At 33.3% G+C, this 25,162-nt stretch overlaps 2 protein-coding genes and 1 long non-coding RNA gene across 3 annotated transcripts; 1 reads left to right on the forward strand and 2 right to left on the reverse strand.

Moving 5' to 3' along the window:
* Positions 1–1,601: 1,601 nt before the first annotated feature.
* Positions 1,602–2,376, forward strand: LOC134259295 (GTPase IMAP family member 9-like). The gene has a single exon (XM_062741895.1). The coding sequence runs from the start codon at positions 1,602–1,604 to the stop codon at positions 2,331–2,333; it is 732 nt and encodes a 243-aa protein (XP_062597879.1). The 3' UTR covers positions 2,334–2,376.
* A 9,312-nt stretch (positions 2,377–11,688) lies between these two features.
* Positions 11,689–18,378, reverse strand: LOC134259300 (caspase-3-like). Its single transcript, XM_062741900.1, has 4 exons — positions 18,053–18,378; positions 17,295–17,509; positions 13,610–13,733; positions 11,689–13,096 (listed from the first exon to the last, which is right to left on the reverse strand). Exons 1-4 carry the CDS (start codon positions 18,357–18,359, stop codon positions 12,747–12,749), a joined length of 996 nt encoding a protein of 331 aa, XP_062597884.1. The 5' UTR covers positions 18,360–18,378; the 3' UTR covers positions 11,689–12,746.
* Positions 18,379–21,517: 3,139 nt separating this feature from the next.
* LOC134259293 (uncharacterized) lies at positions 21,518–22,577 on the reverse strand. The gene is made up of 2 exons (XR_009990317.1): positions 22,210–22,577; positions 21,518–22,101 (listed from the first exon to the last, which is right to left on the reverse strand). It is a non-coding gene; the product is annotated as an uncharacterized LOC134259293 (long non-coding RNA).
* Between the last annotated feature and the right edge of the window lie 2,585 nt (positions 22,578–25,162).

The raw sequence follows: 25,162 nt of genomic DNA on the forward strand, positions 1-25,162 counted from the left end.
GGTCTGTCTTTAACATTTCTGATGTTATTTGATCTGTTCCAGGGACTTTCCCCTTCCGAAATGTCCTCAGTGTAGCCCTTATTTTTCTGTGTGTGGGGTGGATTAAATGAGATGTCCAGCACTTCTCCCTCCTCCTGTTTATTTGTGGTGGTGACTTTGGAGTGTCCCTGTTAAGCGCTTCCTCAAAATATTTCCTCCATCTGGCAAGCCTCGCTATATTTTTCAGCAGCTCTCCTTCTTTGCTCTTCACCGCTGCTGTTTATGTATTGATCTTTATTGTCAGCTGTTTTTCTATGTTGTACAGTTCTTTCTGCCTCTCTATGCTGCTCCCTGTGCTCAGCTTTTTCTGCCTTCAATCTCCTATTGTCCTCTCTCACACTCTTCTTGGTCTTTTTGGATTTGTCTCTGTAATTTTCCTTCAATTTAGTCTTGATTCTTTCTGATCTTGTCTTGTGCTCTCTATTTTTGTCTTGATGTATTTTCCTTCGTCTATCAACTTCCAGGTGTTTTTGCTGATGCAATGCTTGCCTTTCCTGAAGCCAAGTACTTCCTCTGCTAAAATCAGAGAAAATCCTTCTGCTGCTTGTACTTATACTTGTGTGTTCCGAGGCATAGACTTATTCGGGTCTTCCCAAGGTAGTGGTTGCAACTGGCATCCGCTCCACTCTGGGCCTTCAAGAACAGATGATCTCCACTGATGAGAAGGTTGTCAATCTGGTTTTTTCGTTGTTCCAGTAGCAGACACACAATGTTCCTGTGATTACAAGCCCGTTGGTCTGACAAAATTCACAGTCTTTCTCCATTCTCGTTTGTGTTCCTAGTCCATGGATACCCATATTTCTTTCATACCCTTTATTGTCACTTCCTACCTTGACGTTAAGTTCCCCCATCAAATGATGTCTTTTTGGTGCATCCATCCAAGGTCGTTTGTAGCTTCTGGTAGAATTGATCTTTCTCCACCTCTTCCTTTCACAATGTGGCGGATATGTTCTCCTGTATTATATAAAGAATCGTGCTACTACTGAATACACGGAAATTTTCGCCCCTAACGTCCTTGCCTGACGGGGGCAAATTCAAGGTAAACTGTATAATATCTTAAACAAAAATCTTTTTGGGTGAATTTAAAATGGGGCAAACTTGTTTTAAGATGTGAAAGGGCGAATATAACACGGGGTGGAAATAACCCTGTATACAGTATTAATCTCACGCTGATGGGTACTGTACAGCAGGAAATTAACTCGCAGAGTTAATTTTCGCTAGTATCCATTCCATGGATGATTCCCTTACCTGCTGGCTGATCATTAGGGCAATTCCTCTCTTATGCAGTTCTTCATCCCCGCGGTCATATACTTACATATAACAATACTTACATGTAACCTTAGTAAATGATAACGTTTAATAATGCAGTTCTTTATATACTAGAAACGATCCCTAGATTTTTTAAAATTATTATTATTATTTTTTTTTTTTTTTTTGATAAAGATAAAAAAGAAAAAAATTTTAAATTTTATGTTCATTCGATTTAAATATGCCCTGATAGAGGAAGATAGAAATAATTTGTATCATTTCTCCATTGAAATGTAGCCTTATATTTGTTTTTCATGATAGACGATGAGGATAACTGTCGAATGCTGATAGCTGGTCTTAGAGGTGTAGGCAAAAGCGCCCTAACCAACTCAATTGTCGGAAAAGAAGTTCAAGTATCTAATAACTCACTGGAATCTGTGACACAAAAGGCATCTCAAATAAAATGTAAAAGAAAGGAAAGATATCTGGTATGCTTTGACACACCTGGTTTGTCCACAATTGATGACACAAAAATGATACAGAAACAATATGAGAAATGTTTGATCGAAGCCGCTCCTGGATTTCACGCTATCTTAGTCGTGCAAAAAGCTACAAGCTTCTCAGATGACAACGAAAAGTCTCTAAACAAGATCACAGAGATGTTTGGGGAGGATCTATGGAAATTTGTTGTAATTGTCTTTACTCATATTGATCAAATAGAGGAAGGTTTGGAGAAAACAATGCTAAAGGGAGACAAGCGCTTGCACTACTGGCTTCACAAATGTGAACACCGGTACGTGGGAATTAATAACAAGGCAAAAGGGGAAGAAAATGAGCAGCAAATTTCAAAACTGCTCGATGTTGTGGAAAAAATGAATCAGGTGAATGGTGGCAAGATATACACCAATGAGGACTTTCAGAAAACCTATACTATGTTAAAGATCGCTGCACGTGACCTAAAAGTGTCCGTTCAAAATATCCGTGACAATCCAGGAAAAATATTGGGATTTTCATTAGAAGTATTAAAATATTTTAATAACCCTTGAGGCAGAATAATAGAGGGAAATAGAAAGAAAAAAAAGAGGGAATGGGCGAAAGGGAGAAGGGAAGGAGAAGGCAGAAGTGGGAGAGGGGGAGACAGGAAGAGACGGAGAGAGAGAGAGAGAGATAGAGAGAGAGAGAGAGAGAAAAAACAAGAGAAAGACAGAGAGTGTGATTTTAATAATGTTCTCCAAAGAACCATTTGTTCACATTCATATTATTTTCTTTTATATTGTAGTTGTTTACTGTATCATATATGAACATTTATCAGCTCTCACTAATAACGCATGGTTAGGAACTGCACGACGCAGCGTTATTTGTTACGGGATGAAATATGAATTTTCAAGATTCAATAAACATTATTGTGTACATTATGTTATTAAAAATGGTTCTATCTTACAATTACATTTACATTACATTATAATTACATTTTATCAATCTGTAGAGCCTTATTCCAGCATTTGGAACCGTTATAAGGATATTTTAGTTTCGTTGATACTTATTGCTCTATCACTGTTTATTTTGTTCATTTTTAGTTGGAACATTCTTATCATCTGGTGTCAGACTTGGCTGAAGAAATACTAGTACTGTAAATGTATTATATTTTGCGTTTGCGATTTTTGGCGGGTATTGATTTTTGAACGAGTTGGCGTAGATTTGATTAAGCGCATTTCTCAATGTTCTTATTTGTTTATATATGTGCAAGACATTTAGCGTTGTACTTGAATTAGCAAAAGCTCCTTTCCGCCAAAAGTGCTAAAAAGAATACACAGCCAAATGAAAAACGTTTATAGTATCTCTGAATCATACAATATATTCATACATTTTTTTTTCTATTTATTTAAAATAAATTCTAGACCAAAGTCCAAAATCTAATTTAAACATTGAGATATTAAAGGTTTTAAGAGTTTACTATCAACAATACAAGAAACAAAAATCAAATGGTTAAAGGTTAAGATTTTTCAAAGTCAGACATTTTCATGGGTCGATTGAAAACATTTATTTACAATTAATAAAGGTCTTTTCACAAAGACGTAAAATTTACATTTAATGTGACAATGATTGGTGTGCAGACATTTTCAATTTCGTTTATCAAGAACCTACAGATCATTTATTAGAAGTTTTCGATTTGTTTGATTGTTGTTTATTGAAATTAGACGACACCTCTTGCCAGTGGAGAGCTGTAATTTTTTTATCAAAAACTTGACACTCGCGACCACGCAGCAGGAAGGGATCTTTTTCTGTGGGCATCTACTGCGACACGGGAATTCGGTTTATACGGTCTCATCCGAAGGGTCACCTCGTCCCACAGTGGAATTAGAATCCTTGACGTAATGTTAAACTCCTAACTTCGAGATTCTAGATCGCATGCTCTTACCACTGCGCCACGCAGACGACTCTTCAGATTTATAATTCATAGTCCTTTCTTATTTATATGTAAACCAATATATTTTTACCATTTGGACTTTTCAGTGTTATGAAATTGACTCAAATTACATATTTAAATTAATTACATAGAGAAATCTTCAAACATCGGCTAAATATGGTATCAGTAATACATGTGTATTGTGAAGCAACTTTTTTATGTCCCCATAAACGAATTTTCGAGGGGTGTAGAATTTTGTCGCGTCCGTCCGTCTGTCCAGCTGTCCAGCTGCCCCTCAGTCTGTCTGTTTGTCCGCAAAAACTTTAAACGTGCCCATAACTTTTGTTTTATTGGAGCTATGACTTTCATATTTCACATGTGTTCTCCTTGTGGCCAGGCCTTCCTTGTTCAGAACCAAATTTGAATTTTTGACCCTGAAGTTTGATCCACGTTTAAAATACGTATTTAACCATACTTTTTGACTAATTAGAACTAGGGCTTTCATACTTCACACATTGTGAAAAGACCTTTCATTTGATATTAAGAACCTTGACCATTTGATCTAGACCTTGGAGATTGATCAATTTTTAAACAAAAAATCCTAACTTTGACTTTGCCATAATTTTTAAACAGTAGATACTAGGAATTTCATATTTCAAATACCAATTTTTTGTGGCAAGACCTTTCACTTGAAATCAACAATTTTTACACTTTTTGACCTTGACCTTTGAGATTTCTATGCTAACAAAAAACTTTAACATTGGCCATAACTTTTTAGCAGTAAGGGCTAGAGCTTTCATATACTTCACATATGTAATCCTTGGTAGAAGACCTTTCATTGGATATCAACAGCTGTGACCCTTTGATCTTAACCTTAGAGTTTGACCTACTTTTTACAAACTTTATCCTTGGCCAAAACTTTTGAACTGTGAAAGGAAGTAATCTTTGAGACAAGGCCTTTCTTTAGAAATCAACAACTTTGAACCTTTGACCTTGACCCCGGAGTTTGTTCTACCTTAAAAAATGTTAACCGTCTTAACCTTTGTACATGTGGCGCTAGAGTTTTATATTTCGCAATTGTATTTTCTTGTATAAAAGCCTTACTTTAGATACTAACATATTTGATCTGCATTTAAAATAAAGCTTAACCTTCTCTATATTGACATACTGGGGTATCAGTGTTTCACTTGTTTAAGTTATGAATCTTGCCCTGCCAATTTTCCTTCACACCATTATTATAAATAAAGTCAATTTCAAGAAAGTACCTACCCGGTATGATAATTTCATTTCCAATTTCATTTTTAGTATTATAAACTTATTTTGACTGAGAGATAAAAACTTCGAAAAATATCAGGAGTGTCTTTTGTTACTGGCTAAATTGAATCTCTTTTTTGCTCGATCAAAATATCTTTAGATTTGAAAAGGTCTCTGAAATATATCGAGAAAAGGAACAATGTTCAAGCTTATAAGTCTAAAAACAATACAAAGAAGGGGAGCAAACAAGAATAAGAACCTCGAGAACATAGAGGTGGAATCAGGTGTCATGGAGGAGTGAGCATCCCCTGCTGACCCCTGCACACACCCGCCGTGTGCTCCTTGTCAAAACCGGAAAATAACGGGAAATCCATCAATTTTAATGTATAAAGAATGGACTTACAATAAGTATGAAAAACGTCAGTCAGCATTTGACTTAATGATAAATTGTATTTGCTGACAAGGTCATTGTATCGACCATATAACTTACGAAATGATGACTTTAAACGAGACTGCTGATATTCTTGTATGAAATTCATCAACTTGTTTGTCAATATTAATTTACCTCGTTTTGGAAATTGTTCATACGTAGATCATGCTCTTGCGCATCGAATCAGCTGAGATATATTTAGTTCATATGCAGGTGATGAAGCATAAGTAAGGGAAGTTGACGATAGAAAAGTTAAAGTCATCATAAAGTTATCATAGAGCTTTTCAAGTAAAATATCCAAGTATGAAACAGATATGTAAGACTCTGTGATACCTTCTATCTCAAGTTCACCAGGATACATCGTATCGACATGAAAATTACCGTACGGTTGTTAATTGACAATACGTTAAACAAATTATTTTTTCTCATTTATTTTTTCTCATTAAATGATTTAATATCTCGCATGAATAGATGAGGCATATTGGATACACTTAATAACTTGATCCTTTGGATATGACTCATTGGATATGCATTTTTTTTATATCCATCAGTAAAGTGTAGTTGTGAAGTCACAATGGTTTTGCGTAAGCTTCATGAAGTAAAATAAATTCCTGCATAAAAACCGTGTAAAATATTGGTTGTGAAGTATTAAATATGGAATAAAAAGAATTTTCCATTAATTGAAGTTGGATATGACTTTTATTCAACTCGTGTGTTTTATCTTCTCGCCAAGGCTCGGGGATAAAGAAAACCCAAACAACACATCAGATAAAAACATCCAAATTCAAATCATGAGAGATCCTATAAAAATGTTTCAAATAGCTATAGGTTTAACTTTAAATAAAATATTTAATCAAAATATATTTTTAACAAAAATAACATATTACATGTAATCTACAGCAAAAGATCTCTGAGTATAAGTCTTTGTTCACTGTGCCTTAAATGCATATTTCTTGGTCAGTTAATCTATATACAGAGGGAATTCTGGGAGTTTGTCATTCCAGGTTAAATTTTATCGTATCTTTAGCACAAGTTTCTTGGTCAACTGATCTATACACACTGGGACCTCAGGAGGTCCGATATTCCAGGATTTGTTTCCGTCGTTAGATTTATTATACTCTTTTTCAATGAAGTCCTCTAGTGACCTATTGACATTGAGGATGAGATCAGTCAGTTCGAACTCTTCCCTGTCGTCAGTGAGAGCTGTGACCTCCTTAAAGAGGGCGTACACGAACTGACAGGCGGGCTTACTATCAGTATTTCCTTTATGAGCAGAATATTCTCCTGTAAAAAATATATTATATTAATCTATAAAATGCTTTCTTTGTTTGTTATTACCTGGATTCTAATGCAATTATTTTGTAGAACACCTTTTGATTGGCTATTCTAATGCAATTGTTTTGTAAAACACGTTTTGATTGGCTAAAGCACTGATGTTTGAAGCAGTAAAACGAGCATTAACGAGGCAGAAAGCTTTTCATCGTGACGTCATAATAGAGCGACGCAAAAACATAATGCTCAGTGACGTATTTCATGTAAACAACAAACAAAATGCATGGATTGCATTAGAATGGGAATAACTAATCTTCTAATTTGGTATTTGCGACCGTTAATGCTGATTAAACGGTCACAAACATCCGTTTTTCCGGCTCCGCTTACGCGTCGCCGGTAAAACTCGGTTTGTGACCGTAAATCAGCAATATAGGTCGCAAATACCAAATTAGAAGATAGTTATTCCCTAAATGCCATGATGTTTGAAGCAGTAAAACGAAAATTAACGTGAGTGAAAGCTGATTGTGACGTCATAATAGAGCAACGCAAAGACACAATGCTCAGTTACGTATTTTTTATAACAAAACTCAGCAAAATAAGACGTAAAAAACAAACAAAATATATGGATTGCATTATAATGGGAATAATTGATCTTCTAATTTGGTATTTGCGATCGTTAATGCTGATTCAACGGTTGCAAACATCCGTTTTACTGGCTCCGCTTACGCGTCGCCGGTTAAACTCAGTTTGCGACCATTAAATCAGCATTTACGGTCGCAAATACCAAATGAGAAGATAGTCATTCCCTAAATTAACAGAAGCAGCTGTTGCAGAAAAAAACATAACCCGCGTAAGCGTAATTTTTTTTTTTTTGCAATACCTGCGACCGTTAATTCCTGTAATAACAAACAAAGAAAGACGTCAAAATCAACGCAAAACGTAATAACGCAAAATGTAACAACACAATTTTGAGATTATTACATTTTTCTTTATTACATTTTGCGGCGAGATCAGCGCAAAATGTAATAACGTGCTTTTTCGTTGTTACAGTTTGCGTTATTTTATTTTTTACACTGAAGACAATGCAAAATGTAATAAAACAATATGTAATATAACAAAATATAATTAATATTTTTGATTGCGTTGAACAAAAAAAGATCATAAAATTGATTCAAATATATACATGTAACCAACATGGAAAACGCGCTGTAAAAATATTTTGAACTAAAACAATGAGATCAACGTTAGGCCTTTTTCCGAACATTAATACATTAAAAAGTATCGTTTTTCTGACTCTGATTTTAGTTATATTAAATACACTGTACTTAATTATAAAGAATTGATTTAACTTTGATTGGCATATTTTTGATAGGCTTATTAAATTTCTAACCAATAAAACATATTTAATTAACAAAGATTGACCATAGGTTCATTAAAAGCTTTTGATATTCAATTCAATTCACTTTATTACATAAGACATACATCTTATTGTATACAATATAAATTTATAACATCTAAACAGTAAAGCATAGCGCAGGTATATTTTTTATATGCATTTTCGGCACGTATACATTGGTTAACAAATGAATAGAAGTGTATGTGTGTGTCAAGCGAGGATCGGAGGGGCAGGGATAGGGCGGGGTGTTTACTTCGTTTGTTTATTGTTGTATGCAGAAACAATCCGTTTTATTATAGGATGGATGGAAAGAGAGAGAGAGAGAGTTTTGTTTTTGCTTGTCTGCAATGCTGGAGATTTGCATGGAACAGTGTGGTATCATTTTTGTCAATAAACCTCTTACCGCTATACATTTACACCTGCTAGTACAAATGAATATTTTTTTTTTAATTCATTGCATATTGTCTATAAAAAAGCAAAAGCACACAGGTTAATACCCCAAACTACCTTGCCCAAACGTTTCTAATTTGCAACACATTTTATATGAATGCATTTATTAAACTGATTTAGAATACATGTAACTAATTAAATCAATATATTAAAAAAAAATTATCAATTGTAAGAAATTGATCTATTATTTTCTTTCGTTTTATTTTATTTTCATCGGCCACTACACTATTGAAAATTGTACTCAATCTGGTCGACCAAAAAATTGTGTTATTACATTTTGCGTTCCTGCATTTTGCTTAATCTCGACGCAAAATGTAACAACGCAAAATGTAACAACGCAAAATGTTATAATCCAAAAATCGTATTATTACATTTTGCGTTATAACATTCTGCGTTGACCTCGACGCAAAATGTAATAACACGAAATGTTATAATTTTCCAAAATGTAATGTTACATTTTGCGTTATTACATTCTGCGTTGATTTCGACGCAAAATGTAATAACGCAAAATGTAATAATCCAGGTTTATTACATTTCGCGTTGATATTACATTTCGCGTTGTAACAATGTACCAAGTTTGGTCAAAATTGGCCCAGTGGTTCTTGAGAAGAAGTCAAAAATGTGAAAAGTTTACGGACGGACAGACGGACGGACGGACGGACGACGGACAAAATGTGATCAGAAAAGCTCACTTGAGCCTTCGGCTCAGGTTAGCTAAAAACGGCTCATGATCAGTACAGTGTACATGATGTTGTATTTTGTGAATAAGGGAACACCAAAAAAAATTTACATGGTTGTTGACGGTAATATTTTGTAGACATGTTTCGCCAATGTGTGACATCATAGTTAGGTTTTCCCGTGCTCAAGAAATGTAAACATGACACGTTTTTCTCAAGCTCATGTCTTGTTTAACTATGCCCTGTGCAATATTGAACTCAGCTTCACCAATCGATATTTTACAGCTAATCAATAACATGACGATCTTTTATTAAAAGTTTTGAAATATTGAATGATAGGAATTTTTGCAAATTAATTTTTTTGTTGTTTAAGTTTTCTATAAAAAGTACGTAATTTTCCCTATCCATATGCGATGTGACAAAAGAATATTGCTTTTTCGAATTTGTAAACCTATTAATACACTGAAATATTTTAAAAGACACATGTTCGCTGAGATATTTTTTATCTATGCTGAAAAAAAAATCCATTTAGGATCGATTAATGGGCCCAGAAACATTGAGAATCAAAACTCCACTTGGACACTGTGGGGTATAGTATTTGTCACTCAATATATCAAAAATAAGTCTAGAAACCTACTGATATATCTGCTTTAATGTATGTGGGACATACTAAATTAGACATATACAAAATATGAAAAAAAATGAACGACAGGTATTTTTTTCAGCTAAAGGTTCTTCTTCCCCTTAAATAATCATTTAAAGTAGGTTTAAAACGATTCATTATTGTATTTATGATATACGTTTCATTGATGGAACAGCCACTGATCAAGAAATATGTACAGGCGAAATGCCGACTGTAGTTCATGTAGACAGTGATTAACACAATATGGGTTTTCTTAAGAAATAAAGGAGAAAATATTCATTGGATGTAAATACAAAAGGATGTTTACATTACATGTGTATTTTGCATGTATTTTTTTAAGTGTGTGGTAATCTACGGCATTAAAACACTAAAACATGGACAAAGGTTAAAGCAAGCATTTTATGTTGACGTCACAAAAGTAAAACATGGAAGTGTATAATGTACATCATTAGCCAAAATAAAAAAAAACCACACTAACATTCAACTGACGTTGTAACATTGCATTTGCTCTTCCATCAACTTTAACTTACTGGAAGGATAAAACAGGGATTTTGAAAATTTGCTGTCAAGTAAAGGAGTTATAGAATTTATGTAAAGATACTCATAAACACTAAAGATCCTCGTAAACATTGAATCTTTAATTTTTAAAAGATATAGTCAAGTCACATATTCAGACAAATATTTATAATGCGCTAAAACTAGCTACGATAATGGAGTGATAGATACGAATCGAATGTCCGCTTCTAAGGTGTTCCTCAGTGTGTGTGTGTGGGGGGGGGGGCAGTAATCCCCCGCCTCCTCCATAAGTCTTACCTGAGAAAATCTATTGATAGATAAGAATGTCTTACCTGAGATATTGCAACACCAATGACCACTTTCAGCTTACATGGAATATACACCACTTGCCCATGAAATGCCTTAAATGTATTTGAACTCGCGCTTTTGTTTTACACAGAATGCATAAATTTACTGCTACATACTGTATGAATTTCAATTATCGCACAAAAATATCCTCATTGAAGAACCTGTGAAAATGTCAAAATTTTACAAAGGATGCATGACGGATGAAAATGGACAAACCCCAACTAGCAATAGATCACCTAAGTGGATAACGTGAACTCAAAATAAGATGACTGGTCTTGATGGAAAGTATCACTTAGGCATCAGCCCTTAGACTACATAAACCCCTAGAGTGGTTTATAACCTGTTTATCGTCAATCTCAGTTATCTATTCGCCAAACAATGAAACAATTATGGAGCTAACAAACAGTATTCAAGATCAAATAAAAAATACAAAGGAGCAGAGCAAACAAGGACCTCCAAAACAGAGGTGAGATCTGGTGCAATTAAGAAGAGAGCATCCCCTGCCGACCCGTCACACCCACCGTGTGCGCTTTAGTTATCATGATCGTAAAATCACGAAAAAATCCGTCGTCTATTCAGTCCATAAATAATGGACTAACAATTGGTATGAAAACCGTCAGTCATGTGAGCATTTGACTCAAAGATAAATTGTATTTGCTGACAAGGACATTGTATTGACTTACAAAATGATGGCATTAAACGAGACAGCTGAAATTCTTTTTTCATCAACTTGTTTTTCAATAATTTACCTCGTTTAAGAAATTGTTCATATGTAGAGCATGCTCTTGCATATCTAATCAAATGAGATATATAATAAACTCCGTATGCAGGTGATATTGCTGCATAAGTAAGGGAAGATGACGAAAGTAAAGTTAAAGTCATCACGTTTATCATAGAGCTTGGTTTTTAGATTAACATCCTTTTCAACTAAAATATCGAAGTAGAAGCAGATGTGTCAGACTCTGTGGTAACTTATATCTTAAGCTCACCAAGATAAATTGTACATAAGAACTGATAACAATGGACAAAAACCAAATAGTAATAGGTCACCCGAGTGAATCAGGTGACCTAAAAATAACATCTGATTTGGTCTTGATGGAAAGTAATACTAGGGTATCAGCCCTTGGACTACATAAACCCCCAGAGTCGTTAATAACAAGTTTAATTTCATTTTCTTTTATCTATTCGCCAAACAAGATTACATACAATTTTTTTGCATAAAATTTACAATATGTTAGTAGATGATTACTTGAATAGTAAAAATACATATAAAAGTGTACATATTAGTCATTTTAAAGATATATAATTGTTGTTTCTACATATATCAAATTAGACTTTAAATGATGCATGTGTCATTTCAAATTTAACAACTTCTTTAAAATCCATGTGAAAATTTTAAAACAAGCATTATTTAATGCATGAAACTGTGAAAAACCTCATGAAAAGATTACTTAGTTACAAGTATTTGATGTTAACATTCAACATGTTCAATTGAAACTTTCTCTCTCTCTCAAACTAATTTTTTTCAAAAAAGAATGAAAATCTTGCATGTATGGACAAGACACATTGGATACACTATGTAACAATATCAAGTTAAATTTTTGTTTCCTGAAATTTTTATTGTACATGTTACATGTTAAGAGAAAGACTCTAGTATTATCCTTCTTTCAAACACATTTATAATTTAATCCATGTTTACCCCTTTATCTTTTGGATGCGCCTCATTTGATATTTTATTGATATCCCTCAAACATCACAATGGCTATGTGTTAGCATAATGAAGTATAATAAAATGGGAGTTCTATAGAAAAACTGTGTAAAACATATTTTGTGAAGCATTGAACATGAGATAAAAAAATATCCCATGATTTGAAGTTGGATTTGCTTTTTATCAAATGCATTGTGTTTTTAATCCCTCTGGGATACAGCCAAGGCTCTGGGATAAAGAAAACCCACTTAAATCATTAGATAAAAATCATATCCAACTACAAACATGGGAGATCCTATATAATTATCTCAAATAGGTATCCATATATTATAATTAAAATATATTATTAACAAAAATATCATAGTATACAACAATGTATAGGTCTCTGAGTAGAATTCCATCTTTGTGTCTTTAGCACCAGTTTCTTGGTCAGTTGATCTATACAAACAGGCATCTTTGGTGGTTCTATATTCCAGGATATGTTTCTTTTATCAGATTTGTAATGCTCCTTCTCAATGAAGTCCTCTAGTGACTTATTGACGTTGAGGATGAGGTCGGTCAGTTCAAACTCTTCCCTGTGGTCAGTGAGAGCCGTGACCTCCTTATAGAGGGCGTACACAAACTGACAGGCCGACTTTTTTCTTTTATGGTCAATGTTCTTTCCTAGTCTCGACTTCGTTTTTTTTTTTATTCTATCAGTATAACCACCTGCAAAATTACAATTATTTTTCATTTGTTTATTTATAGAAGAATATTTACATTATATGTGTATTTTGCATGTGGAGTGGGTGGAATTCTATGGCATTCAAAACACTATTAAATGAACAAAGGGTCAAAGTTTTAAACATGCATTTTCTGTTGACGTCACAAAAGGAGAATATCGTGGATGTGTTATATTAATGTAGTCGATCATTATCCAAAATCAACCATCACAGAAGCTTTTGCATTCGCTCTTCCATCAATTGTAACTTCCTGGAAGGATGCAATACAGGGATTTTGAAATAAAATTTGCAGTCAAGTAAAGGAGTTATAAAATTTATATCAGAATAAGCACAGAATCTTTATTTTTCTAAAGCTATAGTATCATAACCGCAACCGTGTATGGAAACAAATTTTCATAATGCACCAATTCTATCTAAGACAATGGATTGATAGATACGTATGTCTCTTTCTATATACCAGTAAAGGGGTCCCCCCCCCCGTCTCCTCCCTAAATCTTACCTGACACAGTTGATTGATAGATAAGTATGTCTGCTTCTATGGGGGACCTCTGTATTTGGGGCAGCAGTCCTCCGACCGCAGCAAAATTGGCTTTATTTATCTGGTCAAGGTTAGGGTTACATGTCTGCAGATTTAACATAAAGAAAATCAAAAATAATGAAGTTTTATTATCCCAAAAATATTTTTAAGTAAAGTAAACTTTCAAACCACATAACTGCTTGCTATTAATATAAATTAAACAAGTATTCTTTTTGTTTACTTTCTTACAGTAGATGCAAAAATTTCTGACCCTACAGCCTCTCTCAAAATATTGAATCAGCTTCCGGGGCCTTAAAACTAAAATGAACTCACTTTAATCTCAGTCCCACCTTTCGACTATATCCTAATTGTAAAAGTGAGACTGGGATCAAAAGTGGGTTTAATTTAGTTTTATGTCCCAAGAGCATAATTTCGCATATGAGGGTTGTCCGTAAGTCATGGACAAGCTATAATTTAAATAAAAATGGTGTCATTGATGTTCATTATTATCATATTTGTAATCCTCTACTAAATGTGATTTACAAAATGTAAAATTATATTCAATTTTAAATACCGTAAATCAACTTTTATTCGCGAAGACTATATTTTGCGATTAACTAGTTCGCGAAGATTAATTTTCGCGATCAAAGCCCTCTTGGATCTGCTGTTAATAACAACATACACTTTAAGAATCGGTTCGCGGTGAGAAATATTCGCGATGACGAGGCTCTCGCAAACTTCGCGAAAAATTCTCGAACGCAAATAAAAGTTGGTTTACAGTATATAATTACAATAATGTCTTCATTATTAGACTTGGGATGATGACCCGGACCACCGCAAAATTTTAATTAAAAAGTTTTTATCACTTTAAAAATTTATTTGTATTTTGTAAAATTCCGCGGAAAGAACTTTATCGGTAATAACCAATATTTGCCCCCAAAATCAAACTTTGATGGAGATAAATTTAATTTAGTTCTTAAACAGGGGAGTATATGCTGACTTCAAAGCACTGAATATTTTCATAAGTAATGACGTCATATGTACGTAATGACGTCACAAACATGACGTAAATTTCAGTTTTTTTATGAATTTTACAGAAAAATGTACATATTTCGTCGATATTTTGAGTAAAAAACACAGAGCGCATGTGTTTTCAGGATCAATATTTTGATATAATGTGTAGAATGATAATATCAATGAAATATGTCAATATTGTTCCTGAACAAATTTGCGCTCTATGAAGGAAAACCATCACTCCTAGCAACATTGCAATGCTGTAAAAATGAATTTCGTAACGTGACTTTGCAGTATTTCCTTTGTTTAAGTCGTTTTTACGCGGACAAACGTTTGGTGATTTGCAGGATCTGAGACAGAAAGTGTTAAATATTATTCTACAAATGAAATCTATGCAGTTTTTACACATTTTTCATGACTGCTTAAAGCGACATAAAAAACGCATTGAGTAAAAAGGTGACTGTGTTGATAAAAGTTACATGTATATAGCTTTTGACGTCGGGTAACGTCAGGGATTTTCGTTTTAGTGCTCCAAGTATGAGTGTGGGTCTTTTTTTGTATCTAATAAAAATATAACTATTTGTGCTTTGTTTTTGTTAAAAATTTGCATGTGTATAAAATGAAACATTAATTTAATGAAAATATAAGTTTCATTAATTTTATCAATGTTTGTCAGTAAGCACTAATGTTCTCCGCGAACTTAGCGGACAACCGTCGTACAAATCATTTCTGACAGTGTAAATCAATGTTAGGCACAAAAGACTTATAGTTATTTGGGAAAGGATGTTCTCCTTAAGCTCAAAAAATGGTTGCTCATTTATAAATAGCAAGAACCACTTTGGGCCTTATTTGGCCCTGAGAATTTCTAAAAAAAAATCAAAACCGCTAAGTTTAGGTTGTAAATGCAGTATTTATCACTTGGAGTATTGGTGAGCACGTATCTATTAATTGTGAAGTAATGTTCCATCTAGTCAATGCATTATGACGTCATAAAATGCGTCATTTTCCTCATATCCTGTTAATTCCTTTGAAAATGACGTTGAAGCATTTTTTCCATATATAGAGCACAAACTCTGATCCAAAATATGCAAATACATTATGAAAGCTCGGTTTCTGAAGATAAAAAAAACATGTTTTAATTTTCGGATCGTAGGCTGTCCTAATTATTATTTTAATTCTTTGCTGAAGGTAGTCAAATGCACATGGTTTCTGCAAATTTCAAGAACATTGCAATTTCGCAAACCTGTTTTGCAATATCTGGATTCTCAAAACGAAATTTTATTTTAGAAAATGAAAGCACCAAGTGTCTACTTTATTTTGATATATGAAATCGGAAAGAGAGTGATAGTTAATTAATTGATATAAGTACAGGGTCATTTTATGCATAAGATGGCTCTTGCTCATTATAGGTCAGATTCTTTACTAGGTGAAATCTGCTCCATCGTGACAATTACCATGACAGCTAGTTAAACTAAAAACTGCCAAATAAAAAACTCTTAAAAAGCTGCATTATACTCAATTTGAGTGAATAAAATAAGATGGTAATTTTGTGATTGTTTCCAATTATGTCTGATGCTCAGATGTACACACGTAGGAATCCCAAAATCATAAATAATTTAAAGGATTCATGCTGGAAAGGGAAGGTGATTCAGAAGAGAGTTAATTTGGGATGAACTAATCCAAAATTTTCAAACTTAGTCACTCAACCAGAAAATTCATTGAAATTCAGTATCTGAAGCAAGTTTCAGAGTCTACGTACCTTGATGCATCATCCAAGCAAGTTTGGTTCAGATAAGTATTATAGTTTCTTGGTAATGGACCTGCACGAAAACTTTAACCTAGTTACTCAACTAAATAATGGAAAACAATTCAAGTATCAGAGGCAACTCTTACAGTTTCTCAAGAAATAAATAATTTTGAGGGATTCACCATGAACTAGGACGCTTCACTCCGGCTTATTTCATGAAGCGTGAAATTGTTGTCCATATATCTCATGAAACCTCAAAAACGGAATTCTTATCTTATATTTACATTGTTTGGGTTCGGGTAGCCTAGCTACTAATTTATATCATTCAACGATCCTTTTGAAGCAAAATAGTATGCACTATAGTTTTGATGTTAAATACAGTACTATGATCTCACAATAGCTATTTTCGTCCTCGTCCACAGTATTTCATGAAAAAAATGCCTGGTTTTAAGTCTTTATAAGCAATCTTCAGGAAAATATTTGTAAATGTAAATATTCTAAAATGAATCTGTTTCAAAAACTTTAAACTTGTTCCCTATTCAGAAAATCTACACCAGATCCAGCATCCAAAGCAAGTTCGATATTTGCATTGTGTCATCATTGCAAGTTTGGTCAACATCGGGCTTATAAGTACTTGAAAATGGGACCTGCTCCAAGAACTTCAATCTGCGCTAAAAGATAAACCTGGTCATTCCTTTGTTGAAATTGAAGCATCTGAAACTTTACTGGTGCAATGAGACATACTCAAAAGCATCTTCTAGGATTTATATAGGACATAGAAATACTTAATAAGAAACTTTAATCTTGGACGCTTATGCCGACACCAAAGACGGGGTTACGTGTATTACATAAGATCCCCCAACCTCGTTGAAGTGAGCTTAAAATTAGTCAGCATTATATATTTACCTGTATCAGGAAAACTTTTGGTTTGAGGATCAGATGTGGACAGTGGTTTCCTTTGAAGCTCAGCAGCAGATCATTCACGGAGAATTTTGGAGGTTGATCACTTCTTTTCCGGTCATCTATTGGATCATTGGGTAAATAGAAATACCCTGACTCCCCAAACGCCAGCACAACACACACAAAGATCTCAGAATCCTTAGTTATCTCTTCATTACTGGCTAAAACAAGATAAAATAAAAAAAATCGTAAAACTGATAATGTCAAAAAATTGGAAAAAAGAATAATAACATGTAGATCTGCATTGTTGAGCATGTTAAAAGTAAAAGAAATTCAAAACAGCATACTCAAAATACAATATTTACATTTACTGATGTCTTTCCTTCTATAACAATGCTAATAAAATTGCAATTCAATTTTTAATGATATGCAGTTGGTCACATGATCAGACTTTTTTGAGTATGAAAAGCAAACTGCACGAGCCATTTGGAAAGTTCCGATTGTGACGTCACATGACGCTTCGCGGTTTATAAAGCGTAAACTGCCCAAACCCAGTTTATACCGTATAAAATGGGTAGCTATTAAATTTATTCCTTAAGTAACACGACTAAAAACGTAAAATATAAATATATTCGGGCGTTATAGAATTAGATCACGTGACCGACTTCATGTCATACCCAAATGAAACTATGAAAATTATATTTTATTTCCAAAACAAGTACATGTACACCGATATTCTGATACACAAATCCCCAAACTCTTACCAATGTTTTTCAGTTCCTTCTTCAGGTTTTCTACCGAGTATAAAGGATCATGTTCCTTCTTAGAATTCTTATCACTTAAGACGTAGGGGACTGGGTGAAACCCCGGTAATTTTTTGAACGTCTTCGTAAGTAGGTCAACGTCCCTGGAGGCTGAGGGTCGTTTATGACTGGACAAGGGAAAGTGAGTCTTTCTGATGTTCACTATAACAGGTTTACAGATGTGACCTTTCCCACCAGGGGTTGTTTTGTAGGTGCTGGACTCGTATCTTTCTTTAGAAATTTTTACTAAGATCGACGAACCCGACATTTTATAAAAAATCTGTTAAAAATAAATAAATAAATAAATACCAGGTATCAATACATTCCTTTTAAAAGCACTCAGTTCAAAAGAATTTTTATTTCATATCAGTCCATGCACAGGGTCAGTTACATGAAAAAGATCCCAATAATTTGTCAAAGTGGCCAAAGAACAATGATAAAATATGTGCAGTAAAATAATTTCCCTACCAAAAATATTGCCTTCCTGCAAATACTTGCTAAAAAAACTTGCATCAGACATTGCTCCAAGATTGCTGTAGTTAAAGACAAGCATGACAGTCTATACAAAGCTTTGGAATTTGCATGTCTGCAGCAAACACTGGATTTTCCATACATGGAAACCTTGGTGCAAGCTTGCGGCAAACATCGCTGTATGCTTGTGGCAAACATTGCTCCTGACCTAAATATGTTAATTTTAGAGAAAATCCACAGCATGTTTCTGAAATGATGCAGGTTTCTGAAGTGTTGGCTCTCTTTATGTTCTAAAATTTCTCTACACTTTACCTAACTAAAGTGTATTATAGTTTGTGTTTTTTTTTCTTATAAATTATGTACAGACAATTAAGAACTTTACACTTAATTTAAAAATTGAATAAAATAACAGATACTAATTTATTTGAAAACATAATGGGTATACAAATAATTATAATAATTGATTTGGGACCTTTTATGCATTTTAGAAGCATTCAAATGTGATTTTAAAACTGAGGACTGATGTTTATAATAAATAGATATATTTGACCTAGATGTTACACCAGTTCCTGAAACATGATTTTAATAAATGGGTTTTTTTCGTGTTAAAATAAAACAAAATCAGATCTTACCAATTAGATATTACGGATGCCAAAGTACAAAAGTACATCTACATCCTTAGTTCTGCATTTGTATTTAATCATTCAAAAAAGTATCAATTTATTCCTAACAAAATACTGAAGCATAAACAACAGCAATATAAACATTTAAAAATGGCGAATTCTTTGTTAACCCTAGTACAATCTGCATTCCGTTGGCTGATTTGACTTATATACTGCTCTTGCAAACTTCCTGAAGACGTTAAACCCAGGTAGCACAAAACATTTTCAAAACATTTTATTGGTGTTGTAAAAAGGTTTTTTCGAAACATTTCAGACTAAACATTTTAAAAATGTTTTTAAAACATTTCCTCTTCTCATTAAAACATTTTAAAAACATTTTTAAAATGTTTTCATGAAGCTTATGATTAAATCCTTTTGGAACATTTTTCTAAAATATTTTTTTTAAAATGTTTCAAAAGGTATGTTTAGCTTTCAAATATCAAAGATTTTTATATTACGTTTTAAAAACGTTCTAAAAACATGAAATCAAACATTCCTTTTCCATAAATCTGAAACATTGCATAAATACGTTTCTGAAACATTTGGAAGGAACGTTGTCAAAATGTTTTTGAAACATTCTTAATTCATTTAAGGGTATTTATAGTTTCCAAATATAAAAGATCTTATAAAACGTTTTAAAAACGTTCTTAAAACATGAAATGAAACATTCTTATTGTGTAAATCGGAAACAATGCATATACGTTTCTAAAACATTTGTAAGGAACATTTTAAAAATATTTTCAAAACATTCTTAATATCGCTGTTAGTTAAAAACATTCAATACCGGGTATTTTTCGGCATAAGCAGTGAAAATGTTTATATAAAACATTACCTAAAATAATTATTTTCACTACAATTGAAACATTTTAATTATAGTTTTGTAACATTTTTTGGAAACATTTCCAAAATGTTTCTGAAACATTTATGTAATTGTGGCACAATTCAATTCATTTAGTAACTTTAAGAGTATGTTTTGAGAATGATCTTAGAACATTCAACATGTTCAATTTAATGTGTTTTTTTTTTTTTTTTGAAAGACTTTATTTTTCATTACTGCTGTTATTTTCAAAATGTTCTTAAAACATTCAATTAATGTATGATTGCGATTTTCCTAAATTTAGTTTATGAAGAAAAAAAAGAATATATAGAAAGAATAGTGTTTAAATGAGGAATTGTAGAAATTTTTTAATTGAAAGATTTTTTCCGGTATTTTATAATGATTTCTAGTTTTGGCTTATTGATTAAATATACATAATTTTTATAAAGTCCTTTGATTAAACAAATCAAAAAATCAATCAATGAAAGGATAGGCAAACAAAAAGATTAAAATATAATTAAATATATATAATCATGAGCATTAAATAAAACTCTTAAATGTCTTTTTTTAAAAAATGTTCTTCATCAAATCTGTGATCCACTCCCAGAATTTTACTCTGAGGCATTAGATAGGGATTGGCACACTGGCCAGTTTCAGTGTCATGATAACCTATTATGCAATTCTCCTGCTGGGTAGCGCGTTACAGAGTAAAGTGAATTCTGGTAAACAAGATGTGCGCGCTTACTCCGTACCGATTTGAATGAGAAGACTTCGCACCATATAAACCACAATAATAACCTCGGGATTTATTAACTTTGAATGGTAAGAATTATTCCTTTATCATAGGGTTTAAAAGATCATTTAAAAACGACCTTTATACTACTAGTGCATGATCAATAACTTTGTACAAATGTATGTCAGTAGCAATGATAAAGCGTTAAGGTTATATACATATTTGATTTGAATATTTCATTCTTAAGGCAACACAATTATATCCTTGATTCAAGTATTCGATGTCTTTGTGAAATGTTAATCATCAAACAATATGTTGATTTAAAAATGAAATTTCTTTACAGCATGGTGTTGGTTGCATCATCCGTATTTTCAAATATTCCCACATTCAAAAGACCCGCCTTTGGTGAAGGCAAAGTTGTACGTAAATATTATTACTCTTCAATAATATTGTCATAGTAATTATTTCTCTGCTTTTTAGCTCACCTCGACGAAATCGAGATGAGCTTATGCTATACCCCCGGCGTTGGCGTCGGTGTCGGCGTCGGCGTCCCAGGCTAAAGTTTTAGGAGCAAGTCCATTCCCAAGTAACTATAAGCCCTATCTGATCCAAACTTGCATGGATGTTGCATCTAGGGATGTACACTACCAGACTTGCTTGGGATGCTGGATCTGACCTACATTTTCTAGATGAGTGACCAGGTTAAAATTTTTGGAGCAGGTTAAAGTTTTTAGAGCAGGTCCATTCCCAAGGAATTATAAGTCCTACCTGAACCAAACTTGCATGGATGATGCATCTAGGGATGTACAATACCAGACTTGCTTCGGATGCTGAATCTGACCTACATTGTCTAGATGAGTGACCAGGTTAAAGTTTTTGGAGTAGGTCTATTCCACAGGAACTATAAGCCCTATTTGGACCAAACTTGCATGGATGATGCATCTAGGGATGGACACTACCAGACTTGCTTCGGATGCTGGATCTGACCTACATTTTCATTCCCAAGTAACTATAAGCCCTACCTGAACCAAACTTGCATGGATGATGCAGACTTGCTTCGGATGCTGGATCAGACCTACATTTTCATTTCCAAGTAACTATAAGCCCTACCTGAACCAAACTTGCATGGATGATGCATCTAGGGATGGACACTAACAGACTTGCTTCGGATGCTGGATTTGACCTACATTTTCATTCCCAAGTAACTATGAGCCCTACCTGAAGCAAACTTGCATGGATGATGTATCTAGGGATGGACACTACCAGACTTGCTTTGGATGCTGGATCTGACCTACATTTTTCATTCCCAAGTAACTGAAAGCCCTAGCTAGACCAAACTTGCATGGATGATGTATCTTAGGATGGACACTACCAGGCTTGCTTCGGATGCTGGATCTGACCTACATTTTCATTCCCAAGTAACTATAAGCCCTACCTGATCCAAACTTGCATGGATGATGCATCTTAGGATGGACACTATTAGACTTGCTTGGGATGCTGGATCCGACCTATATTTTCCATACAAGAGCCCAGGTTAAAGTTTTGGGAACAGATCAATCCGAATGAACTTGAAGTCTTTGATATCTGCAGTTTTGACAGTTATGAATATTTGTTTACACAATACATGTTTTTCACACTACATGGATAGAAATGTGTATATACCATGTAGAGGGTTAAGCATAACTTGCAAGAATATTGTTGTTGGGATGAATACTTAATATTAAGAAAATATGATGTAGGATTTGCATTACTTAAACTGATAACATTCGTCGAGGTGAGCTTCGTAATCTTTGATTACCTATGTTTTCAATGCAAATGAGGAAATAACTTAAATTTGATATAATTTTTTAAAATATTTTCATTGATCATCTTTAGATACATTAGATGTAGAACGCTGATACAAACACAATCTTCCATATCTTTACAGATTGTGCTATTCTTTCCGAGGGGCAGATTCCTTATCAGCTTTTTCAGTGTATGTGATTCTGACTAAGTCTTATAGATCCGCCACTCCGTTCGACCTATACAGTGAACATTTGATTTCTGTGATTCCGTTCTTTTTTAAAAATTCAGTGAATGGATTAGACGCCGTTTTCAACCTATAAAAACCCGGTGACTTGAAAGAAAATAAATCAAAACTTGTACCGAAAATGGAATTTAAATGTGATTAACATATTGAATATGGGTTTGTATTAAAGGTCAAAAATTAAATATAATTTGTGTTTATTTTTTTAAATATAAATATATCATTATTTAATGAGAAAAAGTAAAAATTCAGGAAAAATACTTTTGTAACCTCGACTTTAATATTTTGAAAACGTTTTAAAAACCAAACAATTTAAACGTGAATAAAACATTTTTTGAAAATGTTTTTGTTACATTTAAAAACAATGTTATGATAACATTTGTTGAAATATTTTGTGAAATGTTTTAAAAACATTTAAAAAACCATACAAAATTAATCACGTGATTAAAACATTGTTGAAAAATGTTTTTGTAACATTTTAAGAAAACGTTCCGAAAACATTTGCTGAAATATTTCACTAAAATGTTTTAAAAACGTTTTAAAAACCATACAAATTCACGTGATTAAAACATTTTTGAAAATGTTTTTGCAACATTTTAAGAAAATGTTCTGACAACATTTTGCTGAAATATTTCACTAAAATGTTTTAAAAACGTTTAAAAAACCATACAAAATTACGTGATTAAAACATATTTTGGAAATGTTTTCGCAACATTTTGAAAATGTTTTAAAAACATTTTTAAAATGTTTTTGTGTTAGCTGGGAAATTATTAAATGTTTCCTGCTATAACTTGCTGCGAACATTAGATTTGCGTGTATGTAAATGTTCAACCAAGCCTCTTTTGTTACTCCTCATTAAGATATTGACAGTTGTGAAGGAAAAACTTCAAGAGTACTGTGCAAAAATATATTCAAGAAGTGGTGTGAATCAAATGTGGATACTCAAAAATTCCAAAGAACTTTGGACAATTTGAAGCGACAAGATTTTACCAAAACCAACAGCTTAAAAACTTACGACTTTTCAACTTTATACACAACCATTCCCTTTGGATAAATTAAAGTCCAGGCTTTTTGATATCATTGATATCTGCTTTTTCAATAAAAATGGAACTGGTAAATTTACTTATCTGGTCATTGGTCATTTCCAAAATTATTTTGTTACACATTCTGATTGCACACACTAGTACTCTAGATCTGAAGTTGACCTCAAAGAGATGCTTAAGTTTCTGACTGACAATATCTATGTGGTTTTTGGACACCAGGTATTCCACAATCTATTGGAATTCCAATGGGTACCGATTGCGCTCCGTTATTAGCAGACCTATTTTTATATTCATATGAAGCAGAATTTGTGCATAATCTTATGCGTGAAAAGAAGAAAATTAGATATACTGACGACGTATTGTCAATTACCAATGGTAATTTCCATTCCTACGTCGATACGATATATTCTGATGAGCTTGAGATAAAAGATACCACAGAGTTTGACACATCTGTTTCATACTTAAATATTTTATTTGAAAAAGACGTTAAAAGTAATCTAACAACCAAGCTATATGATAAACGTGATGACTTTAACTTTTCTATCGTCAAATTTCCTTACTTATGCAGCAATATACCTTCATCAGCTGCAAACGGAGTACAATTATCTCAGTTGAATCGATACGCAGGAGCATGCTCTACGTATGAACAATTTCTAAAACGATGTAAATTATTGACAAGTAAGTTGATGAAACAAGAATATCAGCAGTCTCGTTTAAATTCATCATTTCGTACATTCTATGGTCGATACAATGACCTTGTCAGCAAATACAATTTATCATTGAGTCAAATGCTGACTGACGTTTTTCATACTAATTGTAAGTCCACTATTTATACACCGAATTAACGACAGATTTTTCCGTTATTTTTTTTTATGATGACAAGGAGCACACGTCAGGTGTGACCAGTCAGCAGGGGATGCTCACTCCTCAATGGCTTCTGATCCCACCTCTGATGTTTCGGAGGTCCGTGTTTGCTCTGCTCCTCTTTTGTATTGTTTTATGGATTTTGAAATTGAATACTGTTCGTTATCTCCATATTCTTCTTGCAATGTTCCTGGAAACATGTTGGGTTCCTGTAAATTTGCTGCAAGCTTGTAGCAATTGCTGCAATGTTTGCCACAAGGTCACAGCTACCGGCAATCATGTGCAAACAAGAAAACTTTCTTCCTGAGAAAAAATTTTGTTTGCTGCGAGCTTGCATCAGACTTGTTGCAGGTCTGCAGCAAACATATCAGTTTGGTAAGGGAGGAGACCAATAAACAATGATTAAATATGTGACAACAAAATTAATTATCTCGATTGGCTTGGTAATTATTTAT

This window comes from Saccostrea cucullata, unplaced genomic scaffold, assembly GCF_032062105.1.
Source record: "Saccostrea cucullata isolate Sc308-1 unplaced genomic scaffold, CSIRO_AGI_Scuc_v1 ctg1519, whole genome shotgun sequence".
Lineage (NCBI taxonomy): Eukaryota > Metazoa > Mollusca > Bivalvia > Ostreida > Ostreidae > Saccostrea > Saccostrea cuccullata.

What these genes read in the sequence shown, in the direction of transcription:
- LOC134259300 (XM_062741900.1), bottom strand. Translation starts at nt 18,359, where the DNA reads ATGTCGGGTTCGTCGATCTTAGTAAAAATTTCTAAAGAAAGATACGAG. An exon ending in GAAGGAACTGAAAAACATTG is followed by an intron (nt 17,510 to 18,052) that starts GTAAGAGTTTGG and finishes ATCTTGTTTTAG; the next exon opens with CCAGTAATGAAGAGATAACT. An exon ending in CTATCAATCAACTGTGTCAG is followed by an intron (nt 13,097 to 13,609) that starts GTAAGATTTAGG and finishes GTAATTTTGCAG; the next exon opens with GTGGTTATACTGATAGAATA.
- LOC134259295 (XM_062741895.1), top strand. Translation starts at nt 1,602, where the DNA reads ATGATAGACGATGAGGATAACTGTCGAATGCTGATAGCTGGTCTTAGA.